This window comes from Pelophylax lessonae (assembly GCF_965119305.1).
Source record: "Pelophylax lessonae genome assembly, chromosome: 8".
NCBI lineage: Eukaryota > Metazoa > Chordata > Amphibia > Anura > Ranidae > Pelophylax > Pelophylax lessonae.
In genome coordinates, this window is record NC_138775.1 from 263,984,667 (window position 1) to 263,997,089 (window position 12,423).

A 12,423-nucleotide genomic window follows, 5' to 3' on the forward strand; every position below is an offset into this window, starting at 1 on the left:
AGGAATTTTTTTTCAAATGTTGGCAACTATGGCTCAGGCGGCTCATTAGCCGGGAGGCGTGTGAAGAGTCGGGAGCGTCTTTTTTTTTCAATTTTTCGGGTGCAACGGGCCACGTGATTGACGATGGATTTACATCGGGGGACACTGTTTTTTTTTAATAATGCACTTGTCAAAAACTGGCTTTTGTGTTTATTTTTTTTTGTACACTTTTTTGGTGAATGGGTAGCGGGTAGGATGTACCCGATATCCATTCACATGGGGGGGTGGGATCTGGGGGCCCCCTTGTTAAAGGGCGCTTCCAGATTATGATAACCCCCCCCACCCGCAGACCCCAACAACCACAGCCCAGGGTTGTCCAGAAGAGGCCCTTGTTCCCACCAAGGGGCAAGCAGCCTTGTCTCCCCCCCCCCCCTCCTATCCTGGCCAGCCAGGCTGCTTGCTTGGATAAGAGGGTCTGGCATGAATTTTGGGGAGGACCCCACGCCATTTTTTTTTTAAATTTTGGTTCCCCTTAAAATCTGTACCAGACTTGAAGGGCCTGGTATGGTCTGGGGGGGGGGGCACACCATTTTTTTATGTATTTATATCTGTATTGCAGGGAGCCTTGACAATACATTACAGCCGCGGGTAAGTTTAAATTACATTTTTTCCTTTAGAAATGTCAGTATTGCTGCAACGGGCTCCATACATCGCACAGATACGCCACTTTACAGGCACATTAAGGGGACCCCCCGGCACGATATTTAAAGGAAATTTTCATTTTTATAGTTTTGCTTTAAGCATTATTAAAATCACTGCACCTGTAAAAACACTTGTTTTAAAAAAAAAATGTTTGGATTGATACATGTCCCCCAGGGCAGTGCACAGGTCCCCATACACTTTTTATGGCAATAACTTGCATAAAAGCCTTTAAAATGAGGACTTTTGATTTTGTGTCCCATATACTTTATTAGAGTTCACATGTTCACTAGAACTTTTTCCCTGTCCGAGATGTTCTGGTGCGAACTGAACAGGGGGGGTGTTCGGCCCATCACTACTCAAGAGCTTAGTAAATGAGGTAAAGCTTTACTTTGCAAAGAATAGCCAATCACGTGCATGGAAAATAAAAATGCATTTTTGCTTCCACATGATTGGATGATGAAAGCCAGCAGCGCTTCTGCTCATAGAGTGCAACTGCACTTTGCAAAGTGCACAGTCTATTTGCCTTTAGTTATTCAACCCCATTGAGTACAATACAATAGACATTCCTCATTAAACACTTCACCTCTGGAAAGTTTTACCCCCTTCCTGACCAGGCCATTTTTTCAATACGTCACTGCGTTGCATATTGATTGGTTTGCGCAAAAGTTATATAGCGTCTACAAACTAGGGGATACATTTATGGACTTTTTATTTTTTTTATTGTTTTTACTAGTAATGGCGGTGATCAGAGATTTTTAGTGGGACTGCGACATTGCAGTGTACAAATCTTTTTGGGGACTACTGACACCAGTACAGTGATCAGTGCTAAAAAAAATGCGTTTTTACTGTAAAGATAACACTAGCAGGGAAGGGGTTAACACCAGGGGAGATCAAGGGGTTAAGTGTGCTCCTAGGGAGAGCTTTTTAACTGTGGGGGGAGTGGATGCACTAGAGCACAGGTGTCAAACACAAGGCCCGCGGGCCGAATGCGGCCCCCCAGGCCATTTCATGTGTCCCTTACACCTCTCATGCAGCTGTGGCAGCCCCCTTATCTCTGCCCCACCATTTCTCTGTAGGCGGCAGCAGAGAGAACAGAACTCCTTTACCAGATCCTGCAGTACTCTGTGCAGCTGCAGAAAGGCTTGTCTTTGCCCCACCCCCCCTCCTCTTCAGCAGTCCGCATCAGAGAGGAGGGCAGAACTCCTCCTACAGATCCTGCACCTCTCTGTGCAGACGCAACACCACCTTGTCTCTGCCTCCCCAGGTCTCAGCATTCAGAAGACTCTGGAAGCTGACTCCAGCCCTTCTCTGGTTCTCCTCCAGACCCTGCACTTCTTCCCAGATCCACCCTCTGGTAAGGGGGTGCATTATGATGTAAGGGTGTAAGGGGGCGTGGGGTGCTCTGGACATCTAATCTTACAGATATAACCGGCCCTTTAAGGGAAACCATAATGCTGATGCGGCCCGCGATGGAAGTGGAGTTTGACACCCCTGCTCTAGAGGAAAAGAGAGATCTGTCTGAAACACAAGATCTCTCTTTTACTTCCTGACAGAATAGCGGTCTGCCTTTTTTCCATAGGCAGACCGTCATTCTGTCATTCCTCAGAATGATCGGCCGGTCCCAGCAGCTGCAATGGCCAATCACAGCGGGAAGGGCACACCCGTGCCCGCGCACCCCTACACAGGGCCGCCATCAGGGGGGTACAGCCCATACAGATGTAGGGGGCCCGGGTGTCCCGAGGGGCCCAGTCCGTCTCCAAGTTGACACCTCCCCTTTTTTCCTTTCCTCCCCTACACTGGCAACGCTGCACTGGCTCCTGACTTCCAGCCTCCCGCTGGCTGCCTCTGTCGAAATTATTGGTTGCTAGGACCGCCTGGCATCCTAGCATTTAATTATATGCATTCACAGGCCCGGGCAGAGAAGGAGGATGTAACTTGGTGGTCAGGCATGGGGGCCCAGGCCTACAGTTGTATAAGGGGCCCCAACATTTCTGATGGCTGCCCTGCCCCTACATCTCGTGCACAAAACTACGTACATGTATGTGATTTTGCGCAGCTGGGCCGCAGTATATATGCGGTGGTCGGTCCGGAATTGGTTAAACTCTAAGGTCGGCATTGACACTCTCCACCACTGCAGACATAATCTGGGCCGCGTGTGCGCTGTACATCTTAGCGGACCTCTCAGCCGGCCAGCTGCTTCTAGGCTTTCCAGGCACTGTGACTACATTTTGCAGCCGTCCAAACAGCGGATCGGCTCCGTCCATCCTCCCACGGATCGCGGGATCGGGTACCAAGCTTTTATACATAAGACAAGCGCAAAGCAAGTCTTTTAAATATGAGCAATTGTGGCCGGTCCATAAGGGGCGCTGGGACCCCCCCCCCCCCCCCAAAGTTTTGACCAATAGGATAGCGATTCACAGAACAATGAATTTTTAAATAAATTATAATATGACAAACATTTTTTAACATGTTAAAGTTAAAAACGGTAGTCATATTATGATTTATTTAACAAGAAATTGTTCTATGTGTGTTCAGTGCACTGCGGGGCCCCAGACTAATAGAAGTCTATTAGGTCCGTCATTGTTTAGCAAGCACATGATTATTACAACCTGAGGCTCTAATTGGCTTGTTTTACATTGTACTCGGGGAGCAGAACCCTCCCACTTTTTACTTTAGCGAATCGAAATTCGCCATCGCGTCACTTCCGGTTTCGCGTCCCAGCCAATCAGGAGGCTGAAGATGGAAGCTGCCGGGTATCAGGGGAGCCATGAGATCGATGGAGGCCTTGTTTGAAGGTAAGGACCTGAAGGGGTTTGTTTGCACCCCCCCCCCCCTATAAAATGTTATTACCAGCCACCACTGGATCTGAGTGCAACTGTGTTTTTTTATGTTACCTAATAAAGGTATAATACACTGGCCACTTCCGGCCCGCTCTATAGCAATTTTACTGTTACAGTGCAGCACCCGTGCGCCAGATAACGTGTATATATACGTGATTTGACACTTCCAGGAAGGGGGCGGCTCTGTTGCGCTGTGATTACACACAGTGGAACCCGATCGGTGGGAGCGCAATAATCGATGTCCTCCGGCACCCACCGATCGCTAGGGCGAGAGGCAGAATAGCGATGTACACAAGGCAGATCGCTGTTCTGAAAGGAGGGGAAAGGATGGAGTTTGTGTCCCTTCAAAAAAATTCCATCTCTTCCCCTAGTAAAAGCACCTCCCACAGTATAGAAAAACACTGACTAGGCACACAGTTCACCCCTGATGTTTATCCCCTTCCTAGCCAGTGTCATTAGTACAGTGACAGTGCATATTTGTTAGCACTGATCACTGTATTAGTGTCACTGGTCCCCAAAAGTGTCCAAAGTGTCAGTTAGTGTCAGAATATCCGCCGCAATATCACAGTCCCGCTATAAGTCGCTAATCACCATCATTACTAGAAAAATTACTAAATTACTAATTAGTGGGGCTACTAGAAAAATACTAAAAAAAAATGTTCCCATAGTTTGTAGACACTATAACCTTTGTGCAAGCCAATCAATATACGCTTTTTGGGATTTTTTAACCAGTATCATGAATCATAATACATATTGGCCTGATATTATGAAGTCATTTTTATTGGATATGTTTTATAGCAGAAAGTATTATTTATTTATTTTTTTTCATAAGCCTTTTTTTGTTTATAGCACAAAAAAATAAAAAACAGGACTTGAATTTTATTTGGGTACAACGTCGCATGACTGCGTAATTGCCAAATAAAGTAATGCAGTGCCGTATCACAAAAAATGGCCTGGTTTAAATGTATATGAATTTATTGTCAGACTGACATCATATTAGCGCAAGAAAAGCTCAAGAAAAAAATGATCCCTTTATCCCGGTCTTCACATTGGTCCGTTGCGCTTCTGTTGTGGTGTTAACAATCCTGCTTGCTGCATTTCGCACCTCCCAGTTGAAATGCATTAAAAATGCAGCAAGAACGCATCATTAATGCACCCCGTGTTACGTTTTTGATGTCACATGACTTATGAAGAACATACCATAAGTGTATTTATGATGTCTGCTTATTTCTGCTTGCTGATCTCCTCCTTATCTCTGGATGAAGTGATTATGGGAGCTATGTTACCATAGGAGTTGCATCACCACCAAGCCATGTATGTGCAATGTTTTATTATATCATTTCATGCCAAGCTTTATATCTTTGCCAGGTCAGAAGTCTTGTTTGTATTGTACTTACAATTTTTCTAAACTTTTTTATTAATAGGTTTGGAAGCAAGCTTTCTATATAAATACACAGGAACTCTCTCTTAACAAAAAACCCCTGAGGAAGTGGATGAGATCCCGTGAAACATGTCGGGCAATACCCAATAGGATACGTTTCTTGTGGTTTTACTGCTTTACACTGGTCCTGTGTGGCATGCTGTGTCTGCTTTCAAATGAATTGTCATTTGTATAAACTGTATGGATTAATGGTTTTATGATGTTACAATAAATACATTTATATTTTATAATTGATGTGTACGTCTAGCTCTACGGTACCTTTAAAGTCCTTATGCCTCCATTCCTTTTCTTTTTGACTAAACCATGAGCACAGTAAAATCGTGGCAAAATCACCGTAAATTTGCGCTAAAAATTGCGTCAAAATTGCACCATTTTCGGCACCATTATCGGCACCTTTTTCTCTCATCAGTAAAATGCCAATAACACCATTTTCAGCCGATAAGTTTAGGCAGCCGAAATGTTGGTGCATTTCTACTGATTAGTCCTGTATTTCTTATACAGGTAAAAGTCAGGTCAAACATTTTAATAGCAAGATGTAGCTCTGAGTAAACACAAATGGGTATTAAAAACATCAAATGCCATCACTTGCTTCAAATTACTTGTTGAATAGAGTACTTCTAAACGATTAGGCCTCATGCATACTGGACGTTTGGCCTTCTCTCCTAAACGCCTTTCCTCCTGGGCTGGCAGAAAAAACGCTTGAGGCTTGTAAGGCCTCAGATTGGATCCTCTGTATGCTGCCCTCGCCACTCCTCCTATCCAGTTCACTTGTGTTCTGCTGTCTCTGGGCCCCTGTGTGCTCACCTTGTCCCCCCCCCCCCCACTGTGCTACCACCCCCCCCCCCCCCCATTGTGCTCCCTCCCCCCGCTGCTGCAGGGGATGTGTTACAATAGAAAACCAGGAAGGGGTCGGTAAATATGTAATTTACCAGCTCCTTCCGTTTCTGAATAGACAGAGTCATAGTCAGTGACATTGTAAAAAAATAAAATAAAATGATAGAAAATAATACAATTAAAATATCAAAGAATAAAAACTACTGACACCAGTGGGTGAACTTCCAGGATCGCAAGGGTCACACTTGCGACCGGCCCTGGCATTCCACCACCGTGGGGAGGCCCCAAGATGGCAGGAAGGGGGCCCACTGCAGAACTTGTGAAAGGGTCCCGCAGGCTTGAAGGGAAAGGCCCTGGCCGGGGGTCCGGGGGGCCCTTCATGGTTTCTTGCACCGGGGCCCTGAAGGTTCTAGTTACGCCTCTGCTTATTGTCTTCCTATTCCTTGTCTGTTATGTATGGCATTGTATTTTATCTATGAGACTATTTCTTCTGTAATGTTTTGTTTTTTAATAAAGCACAAAAAAAAAAAAAATGTCCAGTGCGCATGAGGCCTTAGGTCCTCTTGAATATATCTACTTTAGCTACCTTCATAGTAAACATGCATCTCACCGATCTCTCCCAGTCTCCTGTTTGAAGACACTGTCACAGTAGTCCATGCGCATCTCCGTCGTTATGTAGACTTTAGCCCCAGTGTAGTTCTCTACCACCTTGCGCAGCATGTTGTACACAATCCCCTTCCCATCTTGCCGCATGTTCCTGAAAGGACCCCATATGACATAGATGGTGTCATTGGTCTCCTTGAAGAAGTAATTGGGGTCTTTGATCAGGAGAGGGACACTGGTGTGAGACACGACCCTGATTGTAGTCCTCTTCCCCACATCTTCTGTATAGCCTTTGGTGGGAGCGTTGTTCATTCTCCATATGCATGAAGAGTGGTCAATTTCGGGTCCAACCTTCTGTCCAATCATCTGCCCCGAATTGGATACGATTGCGCAATGGTTGCAGTCAAGCTCAAGAGGCTGGAGAAAATAAAAAGGTACATCAAACTTTAAAACATGCCATTTAAAATAGAAAATGTCTACTTGCCCGGCTACTTAATGTTGCTCATGTGTTTCAAGCCTCCTGATTTTCATCCATCTAACCCAGTCTCCGGAAACTCCCTGTTCCCTACCATAGAGGGCGCCAACATTGCCAACCCAGAATTTTTTGTAATGGAATACCAAAGAAAATGACGAAAAGCTCAGTTTTTACCATTACACCAACACAGCACTGAAATGCCAACAAAAAAAAATGGAATTTAAAGTGGAACTCCAGGCAAATAGCTATATACACTAAAATAATACATAATGGAACAGTCTTACCTACCAAAGGATTTGTATTTTGTACATCAAGGCCTGAGAGTTAAAAACCCCCGAAGCAAATGCAGGTGGACAATACTACACCAGGGATGATATACTTTGCATACTCACCTTAGGTCAGCAAGGCACAATAAAAGTGTGTATATTTGATACCTTACAACATGTCCTCTGATTGGAGGAGGTGGATATTGTGGCATCGCCGCCCCTGCTCTCTACCTAATCCAATCAGAGGACATGTTGTAAGGTATCATTGGTGGACATTGTGGCATCGCCACCCCTGCTCTCTACCTAATCCAATCAGAGGACACGTTGTAAGGTATCATTGGTGGACATTGTGGCATCGCCGCCCCTGCTCTCTACCTAATCCAATCAGAGGACATGTTGTAAGGTATCATTGGTGGACATTGTGGCATCGCCACCCCTGCTCTCTACCTAATCCAATCAGAGGACACGTTGTAAGGTATCATTGGTGGACATTGTGGCATCGCCGCCCCTGCTCTCTACCTAATCCAATCAGAGGACATGTTGTAAGGTATCATTGGTGGACATTGTGGTATCGCCGCCCCTGCTCTCTTCCTAATCCAGTCAGGGAACCCACTGCATTCACTGTGAAAATTGCAAGGCATTCTCTGAATGGCAACTGTGCCAAACAAGCAACTTCTTTGGTTACTATACAGAAGGGCAGTTGCTTGGTGCAGCAACCAGAAAACAGCAGCCAGCATCTGGGGCTACTGCAGCGATTTACAGCTTTCACAGAAGTAACACATAAGCATACTTTCAATGTACAAAGCTGACCAAAGGTGAGTATGCAAAATATATCATCCCTGGACTTCAGCTTTACGGTGTCCTCTCTCCAATCCCAGTTGCTGACTAGACAGTAAAAGAGCAGCAGCAGACCAATAAGGCCATCCTTCTGCTCAGTCTGCTCTCATCCACATTTAGCATGTTTCTTGTACTGACTCCAGGTCCTGCCCCTTCCCTCTCCCAGTCTAGGTGCTGCTGTTTAAGGGATAGTAGGAGGATGATACAAAGTCTGTTCAGGTACTCGCACTAAGTACACATACAATTTATGATTTATGAATGTATACAGAGCTGTATTTTGTCTTTTAATACAGATTTAATTTTTTTGACGTTGGTAACTATTGACACCATAACATGAACCTGTGTGTGGCTTGGCAACACATATTGAGAGCTGTGATGTACAGAATACTGACATTGACAAGCTACCACCAAACACATTTCCATACTTGCATGTGAAAGAAATAATTTAATATCGTTTTTCTTTTTTTTTTTTTTTTTCTAAACAAACTTTATAAACAGCCTTGATTTGCCTAAACCTTTGTTTTTTTTACAACTGTCCAAAATGAAGTGGACAGTTGGCAACTGAAATATCTCTATCTATCTGTCTATCTATCTATCTAGATATATATATAGCACCCTCCTAGGTAAGTGCTAGGAGAGAGAGAGTAGAGTCTTTGGGTCTTTCTGCTTTCCAGAGAGATTGCCAGGTAAATATATATTGCTCTCTGCCTACCAGAGAGCAGGATCCATTGGTAGGGTCTGCTCATGGTGCTCAGGTGCAGCTCAGCTTGTCTGAAATGTTTAACACTGGTCCAATAGGGAGGCATATTGAGCAGTGGGTGGAAACCTGACAAGTGAGGGCACAGGCATTATTACAGCCCTGGTGATTGGCAGAGGAAAGTGCATTGGTGCATGCTGGGATACTGTATAAATGCCAAGGGGCGACATGCTCTGGGTCTTTAGCTGGAGTGTGGGGTACGGGAGGGAGGGGACGGCTGCCCCTCCTTTGTAGAAGCTGTCATGCGGCCTCTGGTGGTTGACCTGAGGACCTGAAAGTAAGATAGGAGCTGAATCCCAAAGTCCTGCAAAGCTGACTGGAAGGGAGACACTGGAAAGGATCTGACTCTGCTTACAGTGAATACAGATCTGTGTCATGGGGCCTGTCCTGTGAGGGCCACCCCTTCAGTGGGAGAGTCAGTGGATGGGTGTCTGTCAAGGGGATGCTAGAGAGTGTCCTGAAGATAAAGTAGCTGCATCAAGTCTTCTGCTAGAGAAAGCAAGAGGACTTAATTCTTCCATACAAGTGGTAGTATGGTAAAAGCAGTGTGTCTGCTTCAACAAGTAATCCATTGAGACCAAGTGAGAGTTGTCCTTCTCTACTGTGAATTGTTCAGTTGGAGAATCCCACTATTCCCTTCTCCCATCCAAGTTCCACAATAAATACAAAACCAAATACTGTTTATTGAGTATCGATCCAACAGGAGTAAAGCCTCGTACACACACACGTCGAAAATTGGCAGGGAAGTTTCGTCCGACGACCGATCTGCCGATTTTCGGCTTGTTAGTATGATGCTTCCGAGAACCAACTCCGACTTTTCGACTGAAAAAAATCTGGTGTGCAGGCTATAAAATTTTTGTCTGCCGTCAAAACACGTCCGATTTTCGTGCAGTCAGTACAGATTTCGACAGGGAAAAATCTAATGAGCAAGACTGGGCATGCTCAGAGAAGAAAGAACACAAAGAAAGAAAACCAACACATGACATCACTTCTGAAGTAGAATTTTGTTGGGAGAGAAAATTTGTGTGCAGTCTAGGCACATTCCAACCAACAGACACCACTCTGGACAAAAGACGGACGATCGGTCGGCCGATAATCGTTGCGTGTGTACGGGGCTTAAGGATGGATGTGTGAAAAATCCCCTAGTGACTGTCTGCAGGTAATCAGAGGGAGACCCAAGCCCTACAGGGGCAGTGCTACACACACATATATATATATATATATATATATATATATATATATATATATATATACCGTGGGTACGGAAAGTATTCAGACCCCCTTAAATTTTTCACTCTTTGTTATATTGCAGCCATTTGCTAAAATCATTTAAGTTCATTCTTCTTCCTCATGAATGTACGCATAGCACCCCATACTGACAGAAAAACACAGAATTGTTGACATTATTGCAGATTTATTATTAAAAAAGAAAAACTGAAATATCACATGGTCCTAAGTATTCAGACCCTTTGCTGTGACACTCATATATTTAACTCAGGTGCTTTCCATTTCTTCTGATCATCCTTGAGATGGTTCTACACCTTCATTTGAGTCCAGCTGTGTTTGATTATACTGATTGGACTTGATTAGGAAAGCCACACCTGTCTATATAAGACCTTCCAGATCACAATGCATGTCAGAGCAAATGAGAATCATGAGGTCAAAGGAACTGCCTGAAGAGCTCAGAGACAGAATTGTGGCAAGGCACAGATCTGGCCAAGGTTACAAAAAGATTTCTGCTGCACTTAAGGTTCCTAAGAGCACAGTGGCCTCCATAATCCTCAAATGGAAGACGTTTGGGACGACCAGAACCCTTCCTAGAGCTGGCCGTCCGGCCAAACTGAGCTATCGGGGGAGAAGAGCCTTGGTGAGAGAGGTAAAGAAGAACCCAAAGATCACTGTGGCTGAGCTCCAGAGATGCAATCAGGAGATGGGAGAAAGTTGTAGAAAGTCAACCATCACTGCAGCCCCCCACCAGTCGGGGCTTTATGGCAGAGTGGCCCGACGGAAGCCTCTCCTCAGTGTAAGACACATGAAAGCCCGCATGGAGTTTGCTAAAAAAACACCTGAAGGACTCCAAGATGGTGAGAAATAAGATTCTCTGGTCTGATGAGACCAAAATAGAACTTTTTGGCCTTAATTCTAAGCAGTATGTGTGGAGAAAACCAGGCACTGCTCATCACCTGTCCAATACAGTCCCAATAGTGAAGCATGGTGGTGGCAGCATCATGCTGTGGGGTGTTTTTCAGCTGCAGGGACAGGACGACTGGTTGCAATCGAGGGAAAGATGAATGTGGCCAAGTACAGGGATATCCTGGACAAAAACCTTCTCCAGAGTGCTCTGGACCTCAGACTGGGCCGAAGGTTTACCTTCCAACAAGACAATGACCCTAAGCACACAGCTAAAATAACGAAGGAGTGGCTTCACAACAACTCCGTGACTGTTCTTGAATGGCCCAGCCAGAGCCCTGACTTAAACCCAATTGAGCATCTCTGGAGAGACCTAAAAATGGCTGTCCACCAACGTTTACCATCCAACCTGACAGAACTGGAGAGGATCTGCAAGGAGGAATGGCAGAGGATCCCCAAATCCAGGTGTGAAAGACTTGTTGCATCTTTCCCAAAAAGACTCCTGGCTGTATTAGATCAAAAGGGGGCTTCTACTAAATACTGAGCAAAGGGTCTGAATACTTAGGACCATGTGATATTTCAGTTTTTCTTTTTTAATAAATCTGCAACAATGTCAACAATTCTGTGTTTTTCTGTCAGTATGGGGTGCTGTGTGTACATTCATGAGGAAGAAGAATGAACTTAAATGATTTTAGCAAATGGCTGCAATATAACAAAGAGTGAAAAATTTAAGGGGATCTGAATACTTTCCGTACCCACTGTATATTAGGGTAGTGCTACTTAATATAACCATGAGCCAAGAACATAAATATAATATATTGTTGATTATAGCCGTTAGACGTGGTGGCTGCATTTGTTTTCTTTTTTTCCAGACTAAGTAGAGAAAGTACAGAAAAATACCATTTGAATTTGATCCCACCACAATTCCAGTGTCCTTCAAACTTGCTGTGCAATGAACTGAAACCCCAAACAATGTTATCAGCTTTTCAAGCTGTTTCCTGTGAACTACAGAGCCTCCTTATCCCTATGTAATGGAGATGATTAGAGGAGGAGGTGTTTGTAGTCCAAATCAGGAGAGCAGTTTGGGGGACAACACTATATACAGTATACAAACTAAAGATTGCATATATCATATATATATATTTAAATTTGTTTAAATGTATACATTCTATATATTACATATATACAACATATATAATATAGTATAGTGAGTTGTCACCCTAGGACAGGAAGTGGCAGGATCACCAGGTGAAATTAAAGGGTAAAAAAAAACTGAAAACAGGAAAACAAATGCAGCCACTACATCTATGGAGTAGTAAGCTGCAATATAAACGATTCTTGTTTTCGGTTTAAATATGCTTTAACTTGAAATACTAAAAAGAAAAACAGAAAAAAAAAATACATGATATATTTAGCACCCTCCTAGGTAGGTGCTAGGAAAACCATATGGGAGGCCCTGTCTGCTTCTCAGGGGGGGCCTGATTGTTCAGCTAGGCTGTTATCTGTTTCCAGGTGTGTCTGTTGAGTCTGTGGAGTCTCCCCATTGTGTCCAATGAGGG

General features: G+C 44.3%; 1 protein-coding gene across 2 annotated transcripts in view; it reads right to left on the minus strand.

Annotated features, from left to right (window-relative positions):
* ST6GALNAC3 (ST6 N-acetylgalactosaminide alpha-2,6-sialyltransferase 3) overlaps nt 1-12,423 on the minus strand; it is a 541,180-nt gene that overhangs the window by 248,157 nt on the left and 280,600 nt on the right. For both annotated transcript variants that reach the window (XM_082266229.1, XM_082266230.1), the window contains exon 3: nt 6,407-6,816. In XM_082266229.1, coding sequence (XP_082122355.1) covers nt 6,407-6,816 — 410 coding nt within the window. The remainder of the gene's footprint in view (nt 1-6,406; nt 6,817-12,423) is intronic.